Raw genomic sequence first — 14,966 nt, 5'->3', positions numbered from 1 at the left:
CAGTTACCAATCATTGTAGTAAAGGAACTTCCTCCCAACGCCCGTCAGGTCCCAGGATTAAGCCTCACTGGAGTAGCAAGGGGTTAACTCACTAACCGGCTTAGAGGGATGGGCATGAGTCCCCATCACTGTGGCCGCGAGAGGCAAGCCCTCTGGTTAGCTAGGCTGGGTCATGTGACCGCATCTAGAGGTGACCAGAGGTGGGCTCAGTCACATCTGCAGGACGTGGGCTTGGAGTGGACGTGTCCCCTGAGAGGAAACCGGGCTTATCCTTGAAGAGGCTGAACAGTGAGCAACAGTGACGGTGAAAGTGGTTTCCCAAGGCAGACACAGTTAACGCTGCACCTCAAGAAATCCAACTCCAGCACAGTCGGACCCTCACAGCCCCCAAGTGCTATGAACACATGTTGCCAAGAAGCCATGGCTGTGCATTTTTGCTTCCGATGGCACAGACATTTGGAGAAATTAGTCCAGGGGAGGAAAGGGCCTGATAGGGGTGTTTTCACTTGTAAAATGTTTTTAACTTATCCTAAGCACTGTTCTCTTCCAAGTGTCATCTTTAACATTCTAATTAAGGTTCCTTCTAAACAAATGCACCAGCTCTTGGCACCACTCTGAGAATAAACTTTTTCCCCCCTCTCTGTCATAATGGGTTTTGCTGCATTCAAGTTGCTTGGGCTAAAGATGCTCTCAAATGTCAGTGGCAGGGACTCTGGAGATGGGAGAGATTCTGACATTGTTGCCCTGGTATCATTACAGGAGGGCTGAAGTCACATCTAATTGACCACAGATAATGGGAGAGGGAACTATTTGGTGGGCTTAATTGCTAAGCTTTCCCTCTCTCTCTCTCTGACTGTGCAATCCCATTTCTTAAGACCATGGAAAATTTAGACCTCTGGGTTACAGTCCTTGATGCCGTGTGTGTGTGTGTGTGTGTGTGTGTGTGTGTGTGTGTGTGTGTAGGGTAGTAAAGTTGTGGGGGTGGAGAGAGAGGTTTCCTGAAAGGGAAGCATTTGAGCTCTTCTTTTTTTATTCTTTTGACTTGACTGTAATTATCACATTGCATGTTTTGCCTAGATCTGAAGGGCGAATTGTTATATAATGCTCTGCTTATAAAAAAAAAAAATTAGTCAGGGAATGGGGGGGAGGCATTGATTAATGAGGCTAAGAGTCAAATCCACGTTTTGCAGAGACACTTAAAATGAGACTATCGTAGAGGGCCATCGTTGTCCAAATTAGGTCTTGAATTTTCATCAGCTGCTTCATGTTGGCTCTGAGAACATCATACACACACACACACACACACACACACACACACACACACACACACACACACACAGTGACCCTTGCAAGGACCACCACCCCCATCCCATTATGTGAGCCAAAGCACATAAAATGTTGATTAAATTCTAATGCTAACACGAATTGTCTCTCCTCTCAAGAACACACATGTTCAATTTAATCTCTCTTGGCATTTTAAGTATCAAATCAAGGCTCCGCTGTCACTGGCGACAACTACAGGCTCACACGTTCCAAAATGGGAATGAAATTAGAAAGACCTGCCAGAAAAATCCAGTGCAGAAGAACACAGACTCTCACAGTGTGTGGCTCTTGGGCTGGATGACATGCAAAAGGGTCTTCCACCTTTCAGAGCCTCGATTTCTGCATCTGCACAGTGGGGCTGTCTCAGTGATGACTGCCCTGTCCTTGTTTAGTTGCTAAGTCCTGTCTGACTCTTGTGGCTGCCTGAACTGTAACCTGCCAGGCTCCTCTGTCTGTGGGATTTCCTAGGCAAGAATGCTGGAGTAGGTTGCCATTCCGTTCTCCAGGGGATCTTCCCGACCCAGGGATGGAACCTGTGTCTCCTGCATTGGCAAGCGGGTTCTTTACCACTGAGCCACCAGGGAGGCCCTGGTGACGGTTTCTGCATTAACCTTATACGATCTGATGAAGATGACCTGGGATGTATCTATCTCAGGCTCTGGGCACCGCCCTGGCACCCACGCAACATCCGGGGAGCTGTTGTTCCTGGGCCTGGGGAGAAGGTTCTGCCTGCTGCCCGCTCATGGTTTCTCTCCCTCTCTCTGATTTTCCAGGGTAATCAGGAAGCAGCAGCTGCCCCTGACACAATGGCTCAGCCTTACGCTTCGGCCCAGTTTGCCCCCCCTCAGAACGGCATCCCCGCGGAATACACGGCGCCTCATCCCCACCCCGCACCGGAGTACTCGGGCCAGACCACCGTCCCGGAGCATACGTTAAACCTGTACCCTCCCGCGCAGTCGCACTCGGAGCAGAGCGCAGCGGACACAAGCGCGCACACCGTCTCGGGCACGGCCACAGTAAGTGTGCGCTGGTTTCGGAGGGCGGGTCGGGGCCCCAGGATTCCTGGAATGACTGCGGGGTGCACCTCTATGTGACCTGTGGGGCTCCATCCTGCAGAGCGGTCCCTAAGCTCATCCTTGGCATCCCAGCCCCGCCAGTTCACCTCACTCACCTCTGCGCATCCTCTGTGAGGCTGGTTTCAGTCAATACCTTTTCCCATTAACCGCGTGTTTTGCTAAAGGGAAACGTTCATCTCTTTCCTGCTTCTGCAGTTTCGCTTTTTCTGGAATTATGTCATTCGAGTGGAATCATACACTATGTAATCTTTTTTATTTTTAATGCCTTTTTGGAGATACCATTTACATACCGTAAAATCCACCTATTCGAGGTGTACAATTCAGAGGCCATAATGGTATTTACAGCACTGTACAACCACTGCCACAGTCTATCTTAGGAATATTTACATCACCCCCAAATCCATCTGTCCATTGCAGCCACCCCCGCCAGGTTCCCACCCCAACCTTCCTTATCTTAGCCAAATTCATTTGAGTTGCACCCACATTGTGGCTTTTGTCCCTAGCGTCTTCTTTACTGCATAGCCCCCGAGGTATGGGTGACCTGGGCTGCCAGAGGGCAGTGAGAGAATTTTGTAGAACTGTTTTGCATTTTGATGGTGGTGGTAACACACCTCTATGTACCCAAAAGTCAGCTTTCTTGCCTATGAATGGGTGGAATGGATTAAAAACAAACAGAAAAGAAACAGTCTGTCACCACTGCCAATGGAAACTAATATTGCTGGCTATTCATAAAAGCTAATCACTCTAAACAAAAATGATGATTAAAAATACACCATGTTTATTTGCATACCACCGGAAGTAACCATGCAATGTGCATCTCAGGAGAGATATATGTAAACATTTAGGAAACCTTGTTCTGTGGAATTCTTGAGAAGCCCAGACACAGGCAGCTTCTGTCCAGAACACTTTATAGGTACAAGGCACTTAGGCCTCTTTCTCCTGACCTCTAAAACACTAGTATTTGTGAAGAAGTGTATTGGTTTGAAACGTCATCTGTTTTCTTGTAACCAGGTTCAGTTCAGTTCAATTCAATCGCTCACTCGTGTCCAACTCTTTGCAACCCCATGGACTGCAGCACCTCAGGCTTCCCTGTCCATCACCAACTCCTGGAGCTTGCTCAAACTCATCTCCATCAAGTTGGTGATGCCATCCAACTCTCTCATCCTCTATCATCCCCTTCTTGTAACCAAGGCAACCATCTAACTTTGCTACCTGGTACCTCATTCATTTGGAAGTTCAATTTGGAGATTTTTCAAAATAATGTAAATTGAAAAAATTTCTATTGCTTTCCCTTTTTTTATTGTGCCAAAATACATATAAAATTTTAACCATTCTATCATCTACAGTCCAATGGCATTAATTAAGTACATTCACAGTGTAACACATCCATCACCACTGTAGAGTCCCGTCTGTTCCCATCACCCCAAAAGGAAGCCTGGTATCCATCAGGCAGATGTCTTCCATTCCTCCCTCCCTGCAGCCCCCAGGAGTTACCAGTCTGCTTTCTTTCTGTATACATTTGCCTCTTCTGGCTTTTTCAAAAGACTCAGTCATACAGTATATGACCTTTTGTGTCTGTCTCCTTTCACTTAGAATGTTTTCAAGGTTCATCCGCGTTGTAGCATGGACCAGTATGTCCTTCTTTTTCTATGACTGAATCCTATTCCATTGTATGGATAGATCATATTTTATTTATCCATCCATCCATTGATGGGCGTTTAGGTTGTTTCTGCCACTTGGTTATTGTCAATAGTGCTGCCGCTGCCTTGTTTGTCATCATTTCCTGTAACTTAGAGATGGATTTATTAAATGGGTTTGCAAATTTAGGAGGTGTTTATTGTCATTGTGTTGACTACCAGTGGTAGTGATGGGGCTGTTGTTCATGTGTGTATTGGTTTTTTTTTTTTTTGTGATAATCAATGGTAGGGCTTGATAAAGTTATTTTAGGACTAAAAAAGGTCCCATCAGGCATTATTTATTAAGCTTCCACATGGACCAACCATACACACTGCTGTGGAAGATTCATTCCTTCACTCACAAAGATTTCTTAAACATCTACTTAGGCCAGGACTCATACTTGATGATGTGAGTGAGCCAGACAGAAATGGTCTTTTCTGCCTTTTTTTTTTTTTTAACCCCATGAATTGGCACCAGCTGTGCTTGTCAATTCCAAGTGCAGTAACTGTGTGGACCATTGAAAGAAGTAACCAGGAACATTATCTCAAAGCAAAGTAAGAGACTTCATTACAACATAGCAATGTGGGGATTTTTGTTTGCATTCATGTAACGGGATTGGGTCAATTTGGTGAATTAAATGGCTTTATGCTGCTAAGTCGCTTCAGTCATGTCCGACTCTGTGTGACCCCATAGACAGCAGCCCACCAGACTCCCCTGTCCCTGGGATTCTCCAGACAAGAACTCTGGAGTGGGTTGCCATTTCCTTCTCCAATGTATGAAAGGGAAAAGTGAAAGTGAAGTCGCTCAGTCGTGTCCAACTCTTGCGACTCCATGGACTGCAGCCTATCAGGCTCCTTCGTCCATGGGATTTTCCAGGCAAGAGTACTGGGGTGGGATGCCATTGCCTTCTCCGAAATGGCTTTATACACACATCTTAAAACATCTTTTTCCATACTTTGGAGTGGTTGCATTTTGAAGGGATTCTCTTTAACTTGATTTCCCATTGAGTTTATTTTTTATTTTTTTTTAATTTTAAATTAGTTTATTTATCTATTTTTTAACTTTAAAATATTGTATTTGTTTTGCCATACATTGACATGAATCCACCATGGGTGTACATGTTTTCCCCTTCCAGAACCCCCCTCCCACCTCCCTCTCCATCCTTTCCCTCTGGGTCATCCTGGTGCACCAGCCCCGAGCACCCTGTATCATGCATCAAAACTGGACTGGCGATTCATTTCACTTATGATAATTTACATGCTTCAGTGCTATTTTCCCATATCATGCCACCCTCACCCTCTCCCATAGAGTCCATAATACTGTTCTATTTATCTGTGTCTCTTTTGATGTCTCGCATACAGGGTTATCTTTACTGATTAACTAAATACCATATATATGTGTTAGTATACTGTATTGGTGTTTTTCTTGCTGGCTTACTTCACTCTGTATAATAGGCTCCAGTTTCATCCACCTCATTAGAACTGATTCGAATGTATTCTTTTTAATGGCTGAGTAATATTCCATTGTGTATATGTACCACAGCTTCCTTATCCATTCGCCTGCTGATGGGCATCTAGGCTGCTTCCATGTCCTAGCTATTATAAACGGTGCTGCAATGAACATTGGGCTACACGTGTCTCTTTCAATTCTGGTTTCCTCAGTGTATATGCCCAGCAGTGGGATTGCTGGGTCATATGGCAGTTCTTTTCCCAGTTTTTTGAAGAATCTCCACACTGTTCTCCATAGTGGCTGTACTAGTTTGCATTCCCACCAACAGTGTAAGAGGGTTGCCTTTTCTCCACACCCTCTCCAGCATTTTTTGCTTGTAGTCTTTTGGATAGCAGCCATTCTGACAGGCGTGAAATGGTACCTCACTGTGGTTTTGATTTGTATTTCTCTGATAATGAGTGATGTTGAGCATCTTTTCATGTGTTTGTTAGCCATCTGTATGTCTTCTTTGGAGAAGTGTCTGTTTAGTTCTTTGGCCCACTTTTTGATTGGGTCATTTATTTTTCTGGAATTGAGCTGCAGGAGTTGCTTGTATATTTTTGAGATTAATTGTTTGTCCATTGCTTCGTTTGCTATTATTTTCTCCCATTCTGAAGGCTGTCTTTTCACCTTGCTTATAGTTTCCTTTGTTGTGCAAAAGCTTTTAATTTTAATTAGGTCCCATTTGTTTATTTTTGCTTATATTTCCAATATTCTAGGAGGTGGGTCATAGAGGATCCTGCTGTGGTTTATGTCGGAGAGTGTTTTGCCTATGTTTTCCTCTAGGAGTTTTATAGTTTCTGGTCTTACATTTAGATCTTTGATCCATTTTGAGTTTATTTTTGTGTATGGTGTTAGAAAGTGTTCCAGTTTCATTCTTTTACAAGTGGTTGACCAGTTTTCCCAGCACCACTTGTTAAAGAGATTGTCTTGTCTCCATTGTTTATTCTTGCCTCCTTTGTCACAGATAAGGTGTCCATAGGTGCGTGGATTTATCTCTGGGCTTCCTATTTTGTTCCACTGATCTATATTTCTGTCCTTGTGCCAGTACCATACTGTCTTGATGACTGTGTCTTTGTAGTAGAGCCTGAAGTCAGGCAGGTTGATTCCTCCAGTTACATTCTCTTTCTCAAGATTGCTTTGGCTATTCGAGGTTTTTTGTATTTCCATACAAATTGTGAAATTATTTGTTTTAGTTCTCTGAAGAATACCATTGGTAGCTTGATAGGGATTGCACTGAATCTATAGATTGCTTTGGGTAGTATATTTTCCGTCTTTTTTTTTGAAAAAAAATAATTGTTTTTTGGCTGCACTGGGTCTCCATTGCTATGTGCACGGGCTTTCTCCAGTTGCAGAGAATGGGGCTGCTTTCCAGCTGCGGTGCGCAGGCTTCTCATTGCAGTGGCTTCTCTTGTGCGGTCTCAGTAGTTGTGGCACATGGGCTTTGTTGCCCCATGGTATGTGGACTCTTCCCAGATCAGGAATTGAACCCATGTCCCTTGCATTGGCAGGCGGATTCTTAACCGCTGGACCACCATGAAAGTCCAGTTCATTCCCTCTTATGACTAAATGTGGGAGACAGAGTAAAAATGTAGGAATCAAATAGCTCTATAAACACACATGGTGATACATGCTCTTAAGGAAAAGACGGGTGCTATGGAGGATTAAAAAAAAAAAAAGAGCAGAAGTACCACCTGCAAATGAGTAGCCTGAGGACATTTCTTCAAGGACATGATATTTAAGGGGAAAAGAAAAAGCTTCCAGGTAAAAGGAATGCCAAGGTCATAGGTCCCAAGGTTGGAAAGAGCTGGGCTTATTCAAAGATTTAGAAAAGGAAAAAAAAACTAGGCAGTGTGTCTAAGGGCTTGTGAAGAGGGTGTTGGGATGCACGGTGGCAAAGGATGACAAGAAGCAGCCACAGGGATCCTACGGTGTGTTCTATAAGAGGGTGGGATTCCCAGTTGAAAGCTATGGGAGGCCATTGAAAAGAGTTTAAGCCAGAAAAGTTTAAAAAATGACATTTCGAAGGAAAGAATTAATTATGCCTGTGCTGTGCTTAGTCACTTAGTCGTGCCCGACTCTTTGTGACTCTATGGCCTGTAGCCCCTCTGTCCATGAGGATTCTCCAGGAAAGAACACTGGAGTGGGAGTGGGTTGCCATGCCCTCCTCCAGGGGATCTTCCAGACCAGGGATTGAACCCACGTCTCCCACATTACAGGCAAATTCTTTACCATTTGGGCCACTAGGGAAGCTTACCTTAAAGGAAATATTAAGCCATCAGGGGAGATAAGAAACTCAATCCTTTTCTCACATAAAGAACTCTTAAGAGATCAACCCGGCTACCTTTAAATCGCATATTGGGTGTCCACAGTGCCCCCCACACCACAGCGAGGTGATATGGTGAGCAAACAGGCTCCCTCTATCAGAGAGCTTTTACATAGAGAGCCAAATACATAGATCAAAGATGGTTCCACCAGAGTCAATGTGAACTTCTCATTTTTTCCATGTTTATTTTTATGTATTTATTTATTTGGCTGTGCCGGGTCTTGGCTGTGGCACATGGATCTTCAGTCCTGTTGTGGCAGGCAGGATCCTTAGTTTAGGCGTATGCACTTAATTGTGGCATCTAGTTCCCTAATCAGAGATGGCATCTGGGCTTCCTGCATTTCCAGCTTGGAGTCTTGGCCACTGGACTACCAGAGAAGTTCCTGAGACTTCTCATTAAAGGTGTTGAATGAACAGAAAAATGGTCAGTGCTAAAGGCAGTATGGTGAGCCATTTGCATAGAGAGCTTGGATTGATACCTTCGTCAAGTGTAGGGAATGGAGAAAAGGTCAAGGATTGATCACTAGAGAGCTCATAGAGGGTGAGATTTGGAAGGAAAGGCACTATTGAATGAGACATAAAGAGGATATCTGGATGGACGGTTGAACCAGAGAGTGTTGTCATGGCAGCCTGGCAGGTATGAACTGAGGACATGATTGAAGCTGGCATATTGGACATCACCGAAGACCCAGGAGAAAGCAAAGTATTGGGGAGCCATTCCAGGGGGCCAGGAGTTGAAGAATAAATGGGAAATGTCAGAGTGGGTGTGCGCAGTACCCTCATAAACATTTAGAGTAAAGAGGAGAAAGAAAAGATAGCAACGGAAGAGCACAGAGGTCTGAGGAACCGGTTTGTAGGAGGGTGGATTTTGATTCAATATTTTACACCACAGAGAAGAGAGATGGAGGGAGGACAGGGAATCAGAGATAGGGCATGACTCGAGGGAGAAAGCAGCAGAATATTTTAGAGGAGATAGGAAAGAATCTGACCACGAGCACACAGATTCAGTAGGTAGTCTGGGAAAGGAGAAGAAGTACTTTATTTTTTACAGCTCCATTGACAGAAATGACATACAATAAGCTGTGCATACTTAATAATTTTATAATTATTTAGTGTCGATAAGTGTGTACATATAGAACCACCTCTACTTTCATGATAATAGATAAATCCGTCATCTTCAAAGTTTTCTTTTTTTTTTCTCCACCTGGGAATCACTTTATTTTTGTTTATTTATTTACTCATTTGTTTATTTATTCATTTGTTTATATTGAAGTGTAGTTGATTTGCAATATTGTGTTAGTTTCAGAAGTACACCACAGTGATTCAGTTATATATACATATATATGTATATACATATGTGTGTGTATATACATATATTCTTTTTCATTTTATATATAGTAATTTGTATCTCTTAATCCTAGATTCCAAATTTATCCCTCTCCTACCCTTTCCCTTGTTTTGTATGTCTGTGAATCTATTTCTATTCTGTAAATAATTTCATTTGCTCCATATTTTAAATTCCATGTATAAGTCATATCATATAATATTTGTCTTTCTCTTTCTGAGTTACTTCACCTTGTATGATCATCTCTAGGTCCATCCATGTTGCTGCAAATGGCATTATTTCATTCTTTTTTATGGGTGAGTAATATTCCACTGTATATTTATATGTAACAGTAAAGAAGTTCCTTAAAAACCTAAAAATAGAGTTGTCGTATGATCCAGTGATCCCACTCCTGGGTATTTATCTAGGAAAAAGAAAACTATAACTTGAATAGATACATGCACCCCATAGCTTACTCGTAACCCTCTGTAATCTTCCCTCTCCATCCTCTCCCCTATTCCCAGGAATCAACTGATCTGCTCCTGTAGTTTAGTTTTCAGTTTCTAGAATTTTCTTTAAGTGACAGCAAGCATTGCATGTTTTTTCCCTCTTCCTCTGTCTCCACTCTCACTCAGCATCGTTGTTCACAGATTTGTCCACCTTGTTGCATGCATCAGTCCCTTCAGTGAGTTCAGTCACTCAGTCGTGTCCAACTCTTTGTGACCCCATGGACTGCAGCACACCAGGCTTCACTGTCCATCACCAACTCCTGGAGCTTGCTCAAACTCAGATCCATCAAATCGGTGACACCTTCCAACCATCTCATCCTCTGTTGTCCCCTTCTCCTCCTGCCTTCAATCTTTCCCAGCATCAGGGTCTTTCCCAATGAATCGGCTCTTCACATCAGGTGGCTAAAGTGTTGGAGTTACAGCTTCAGCATCAGTCCTTCCAATGAATATTCAGGACTGATTTCCTTTAGCATTGACTGGTTTGATCTCCTTCCATCCAAGGGATTCTCAAGAGTCTTCTCCAACACCACAGTTCAAAAGCATCAAGTCTTCGGTGCTCAGTTTTTTTTAATAGCCCAGTCTTACATCAATACATGACTACTGGAAAAACCATAGCTTTGACTAGATGGACCTTTGTTGACAAACTAATGTCTCTGCTTTTTAATATGCTGTCTAGGCTAGTAATAGCTTTTCTTCCAAAGAGCAAGCATCTTTTAATTTCATGGCTGCAGTCACCATCTACAGTGATTTTGGAGCCCCAAAATAAAGTCTGTCACTGTTTCCATTGTTTCCCCATCTATTTGCCATGAAGTGATGGGGCTGGATGCCATGATCTTAGTTTTTTGAAAGTTGAGTTTTAAGCCAACTTTTTCACTCTCCTCTTTCACTTTCATCAAGAGGTTCTTTAGTTCTTCTTGGCTTTCTGCCATAAGGGTGGTATCATCTGCATATCTGAGGTTATTGATATTTCTCCCAGAAATCTTGATTCCAGCTTGTGCTTCATCCAGCCCAGCGTTTCTCATGATGTACTCTGCATATAAGTTAAATAAGCAGGGTGACAGTATACAGCCTTGATGTACTCCTTTCCTGATTTGGAACCAGTCTGTTGTTCCCTGTCCAGTTCTAACTGTTGCTTCTTGACCTGCATACAGATTTTACAGGCATAAGGTAAGGTGGTCTGGTATTCCCTTCTCTTTAAGAATTTTCCACATTTTGTTGTGCTCTACACAGTCAAAAAGTTTGGCATAGTCAATAAAGCAAAAGTAGATGTTTTTCTGGAACCCTCTTGCTTTTTTGATGATCCAGTGGATATGGCAATTTGATCTCTGGTTGTTGGCATGCATCAGTAGCCTACTCCTTATATACCACTAGGTAGAATGTGCCATAATTTGGTGACTCATTTACCTGTGGATGGGCATCTGGCTGTTTTCCATTTTTGGCCACAAAGAAATGACCAGCTTACAAATAATGACTGCCATGGACAACTGAAAACATTTCAGTTTTGAAGCAAAAGAGCACTGTTACTGTCCATTCTGGCTGCTATAACAAGAATAGACGGCAGAAATTTATTGCTTACAGTTTAGGAGGCTGAAAGTCTAAGATCAGAGTGCCAGATGGTCAGGGGAGGGTCCAATTCCTGGTTCAGAGCCTCTCTGCCTTTTCACATGATGAGAGGGGTGAGGGGCTCTATGAGGTCTATTTTATGAGGGCACTAATCCTATTCATGAGGGCTGCACCCTCATGACCTAATCACCTTGCCAAAGCCCCATCCTCTAACACCATCACGTGAGACTTTAGGATTCCAACATATGAATCTGAGGCAGTGCATGGGGGACAGAAACTTTCATACCCTATCAAGAAGGAAGAGTGAATGTGTGAGGAAACAGATGAATCCTGAGGTCAAGAGACAACCTGAGAAGGTCCTTGTATATGACCGTCAAGCTCATCATCAACTGACAGAGTGAGAAAGGGAAAAACTTAGAAGCAACAAAATTAGTCCTAAAATTGGGCAAACCTGCCAGGAATCTGGCTCAGACAATCACTAGGGTTTTTGAAGGGCATGGACAGCCTCTCTGACTTTGGAGTCTGTGAAGTTGTGGTGGGACTTGGTTATTTGGTGACTGTGTCTATTCTAGTGATGTTTGGATGGTACACAGTGCTTACAGGAGGTCTTCTAGGAAAGAGGACCTTGATGAGGTGAAGCAGGAGGGATTTGTGTCTGATCCTGAAGGAAGTCTTAGAACGTATCTTCTTAGCTGGTTTTGAGGAAGGCGCAGTCATCCTAACAGGTGCCATCTTATTTTCTGCTACAACTACATGCTTGTGCTTTTCTTCCTTCAGCCAAAAGGGAAGATGCTTCTGTTTGTCTGTGACCTACTTTTGAGTTGTGGTAACCTGGCCCGACTGAGTGGAACATAGTCTATGTCAAGTTTCTTCAAACTGTCTCTGCATCCTTGTGCATTTACCAAGTGCACCTTCTCTGCACTTAACCTCAAAGTGGGTCTGAGCCATGCTTCTCTCAACCCTGGAATACACGGCCCTGTATTAGACGCCTCATTTATTCCCCACAGGGTAGAGTTGTACCCAGAATAACTCCAGCTGTCCTTTGACAGGTACTCACAGTGCTTATTGCCAGTCTGAGGTCACTCGAGGGGCCGTCATTTCTTTGAAAAAACTGAGTAAGGTAGGGTAAGAGAAAAGATGGATCCATCTGGTAGGCTCCAAGAGCATCTAATATATGCACATGATTTACCACAAAGTGCAGGATCTGTGAAAGGGAAGCAGACTGCACCCAGAGTTCCCAGCCAGAGTCGAGGAAAGTACAGACAGAAAAGAACTAACAGGTCATCCTTTCAGCTCCCCAAGGGCTGAGATGAGTCCCCGCAGGACATTTTTCTGCTGAATGTCTGTTTAATGCGGGCCTCCAAACACATCATGGATCACTGTGCTGACAGAGCCAATGCTGTAGTATATTAGAGACTGCTCCTGACAAGGTATTTTACTCTTGACATATTATAATTAGAGATTTGCAAGTGGTGAATTTCTCCATGTATCTCCAATAGCAACTTAACTTCTATTTTTAACACCTCTGCAGTCTGTCTAACAGTTTCCCACCAGCTCCAGGAACTAATGGGAAAAAGAATGTGGGACTTAGAGCTTGGTCTCCGAGCTCTGGGCTCTGTCAACAGAGAGAGGAGCTGTTTAAGAAGCCAACTTTCACTTGATCTTCGGCTCCTTCTAACTGGAGTGCTAACTGTGTCCCCAGTTTTCATGAATACCTTTGAGAAGATAAGATGTAGGTTGGTGATGACTTCCTGTCCTTAACCCTTTACATACTGGCTCTTCTTTGGAAGCCAATTATATAGGTAAGGTTTGGAGAAAACTGTTCAATGCACTCCTTTTTGTTAAATAGCAATTATTATTATTACTATTAATTACTCTGGCAATTTGTGGTTAAAAAAGTCACACGCTAGAAAAGCGTATAAAATGAAAACTAAAATTTTCTTAGAAACAAGAGTCACCAATTCTTTATATTTCCTTCCAGAAATGCTTTATGCAAACACGAACACATGCCTGTGTCTTAGTCTGTTCAGGCTGCTATAACAAAAATATTATAAATTGGCTGACTCATAAACAACAAGTATTTATTTCTCACAGTTTGGAGGGTGGGAAGTCCCAGATAGTGGCATCAGTAGGTTTGGTGTCTGGTGAGAATTCACTTCCTGGTTCATGAAGATCCATCTTGTCACTGAGTCCTCACTTAGCAGAAGGAGCGAGGGAGCTCTCAGGAGTCTCCTTTATTTTATTTTTATTGGAATATAATTGCTTTACAATGTTATGTTAGTTTCTGCTGTATGACAAAGTGAGTCAACCATATGCATACATATATTCTGTCCCTCTTTGATCTCTCTCCCACCCCACCCCCAACCCAGCCATCTAGGTCATTACAGAGCACTGAGCTGAGCTCCTTGTACTCTATATCAACTTCTCACTAGCTGTCTGTTTTATTTTTTTTTTTTTTTTTGCTGTCTGTTTTATTCATGGCAGTGTATATATGTCAATCCGAATCTCCCACTTTGTCCCACCCTCCCCTTCCCTTTGGGAGTCTCCTTTACAAAGCCACTGATCTCATTCATGGCAGCACTAGTGGTAAAGAACCAGCCTGCCAATGCAGGAGACATAAAAAACGTGGGTTTGATCCTGGGTTGGGAAGATCCCCTGGAGCAGGGAATGGCTACCCACTCCAGTATTCTTGCCTGGAGAATTCCATGGACAGAGAAGCCTGTTGGGCTACAGTCCATGGGGTTGCAAAGAATTGGACATGACTGAAGTGACTGAGCACGCATGCACAGTCTCATTCATGAGGGCTCCACCCTCATGCCCTGATCACCATCCAAAGGCCCCACCTCCTAAGACCTTGGGATCTAGGATTTCAACATATGAATTTTGAGGAGATGCAAACTCTTGGTTTATAGCAGCCTGCTTGTCTGTTTCTCTATCTCTAGCTTCTCTCTGTGTGTCTCTAATTCAATCTTCACATTTTTTAACTTCTCTCTAGTTCTATTCCCAAAGGACAGAATTAAAGTCTACTAATCACCTGCTTGAGCACCTTTTATATCTTGAAGATCATTCTGTGTAAAGCTTCCCATTCTTTTTTTTTTTCCATTTTGTGTGCTGTCTGACATAGCGAGGTCTCCCAGTGGTTGAATTGAGTTGTTTCTGGGGTTCATCTTGCAGGGTCTGTATTCTCAATAAGCTGTAGTGAGCAGCTGAGAACAAAGAGCACAGCCCACTTCCGTTATCTCTGTGAATGGTTAAAGGTGCCTGGGTTTACATGTAGACCCTCCAGGGAGCCACGTGCAGCCCACAGACAGTCCTGAGGAGGCCTGCCGCCCAACACCCTTGCCCAGGAGATTGTGCCATCCAATTCACCTCATGGCCATTCCCCCGTGTGTCTGGGGCTACACCTCTCTTTAACAAAAGAAAGTAACTTGAGAGCCACCTGGTGCCAGGGAAAAGAGAAGGAAAGACGTGCTGCCATTGACTGAGACCTGTTATCATTACAGACCTTACTGGACACACTTTCATCCTTCATCTCATTTTGTCCTCACCAAACCTTTTACAGGGCTTCCCCAGTGGCTCGGCAGTAAAGAATCCACCTGCAATGCAAGAGATGTGCCTTTGATCCCTGGGTCAGGAAGATTCCCTGGAGAAGGAAATGGCAACCTACTTCAGTATTCTTG

General features: G+C 43.4%; 1 protein-coding gene and 1 long non-coding RNA gene across 23 annotated transcripts in view; one reads left to right on the top strand and one right to left on the bottom strand.

Annotated features, from left to right (window-relative positions):
- Positions 1–14,966, top strand: part of RBFOX1 (RNA binding fox-1 homolog 1) — a 440,478-nt gene that overhangs the window by 229,637 nt on the left and 195,875 nt on the right. For 20 of the 22 annotated variants that reach the window (XM_081554695.1, XM_081554693.1, XM_081554685.1 and 17 more), the window contains exon 2: positions 2,097–2,339. In XM_081554695.1, the coding sequence (XP_081410821.1) occupies positions 2,097–2,339 (243 nt within the window). Of the gene's footprint in view, positions 1–2,096; positions 2,346–14,966 lie in introns of all 22 variants that reach the window. The other 2 variants (XM_081554681.1, XM_081554676.1) reach the window with 1 other exon arrangement.
- Positions 14,320–14,956, bottom strand: LOC145531686 (uncharacterized). The gene is made up of 2 exons (XR_014072667.1): positions 14,792–14,956; positions 14,320–14,492 (listed from the first exon to the last, which is right to left on the bottom strand). It is a non-coding gene; the product is annotated as an uncharacterized LOC145531686 (long non-coding RNA).

This window comes from Giraffa tippelskirchi, chromosome 13 (assembly GCF_054371585.1).
Source record: "Giraffa tippelskirchi isolate mGirTip1 chromosome 13, T2T-mGirTip1v1.2.pri, whole genome shotgun sequence".
Lineage (NCBI taxonomy): Eukaryota > Metazoa > Chordata > Mammalia > Artiodactyla > Giraffidae > Giraffa > Giraffa tippelskirchi.
This window is presented reverse-complemented; position numbering and strand designations above follow the sequence as displayed.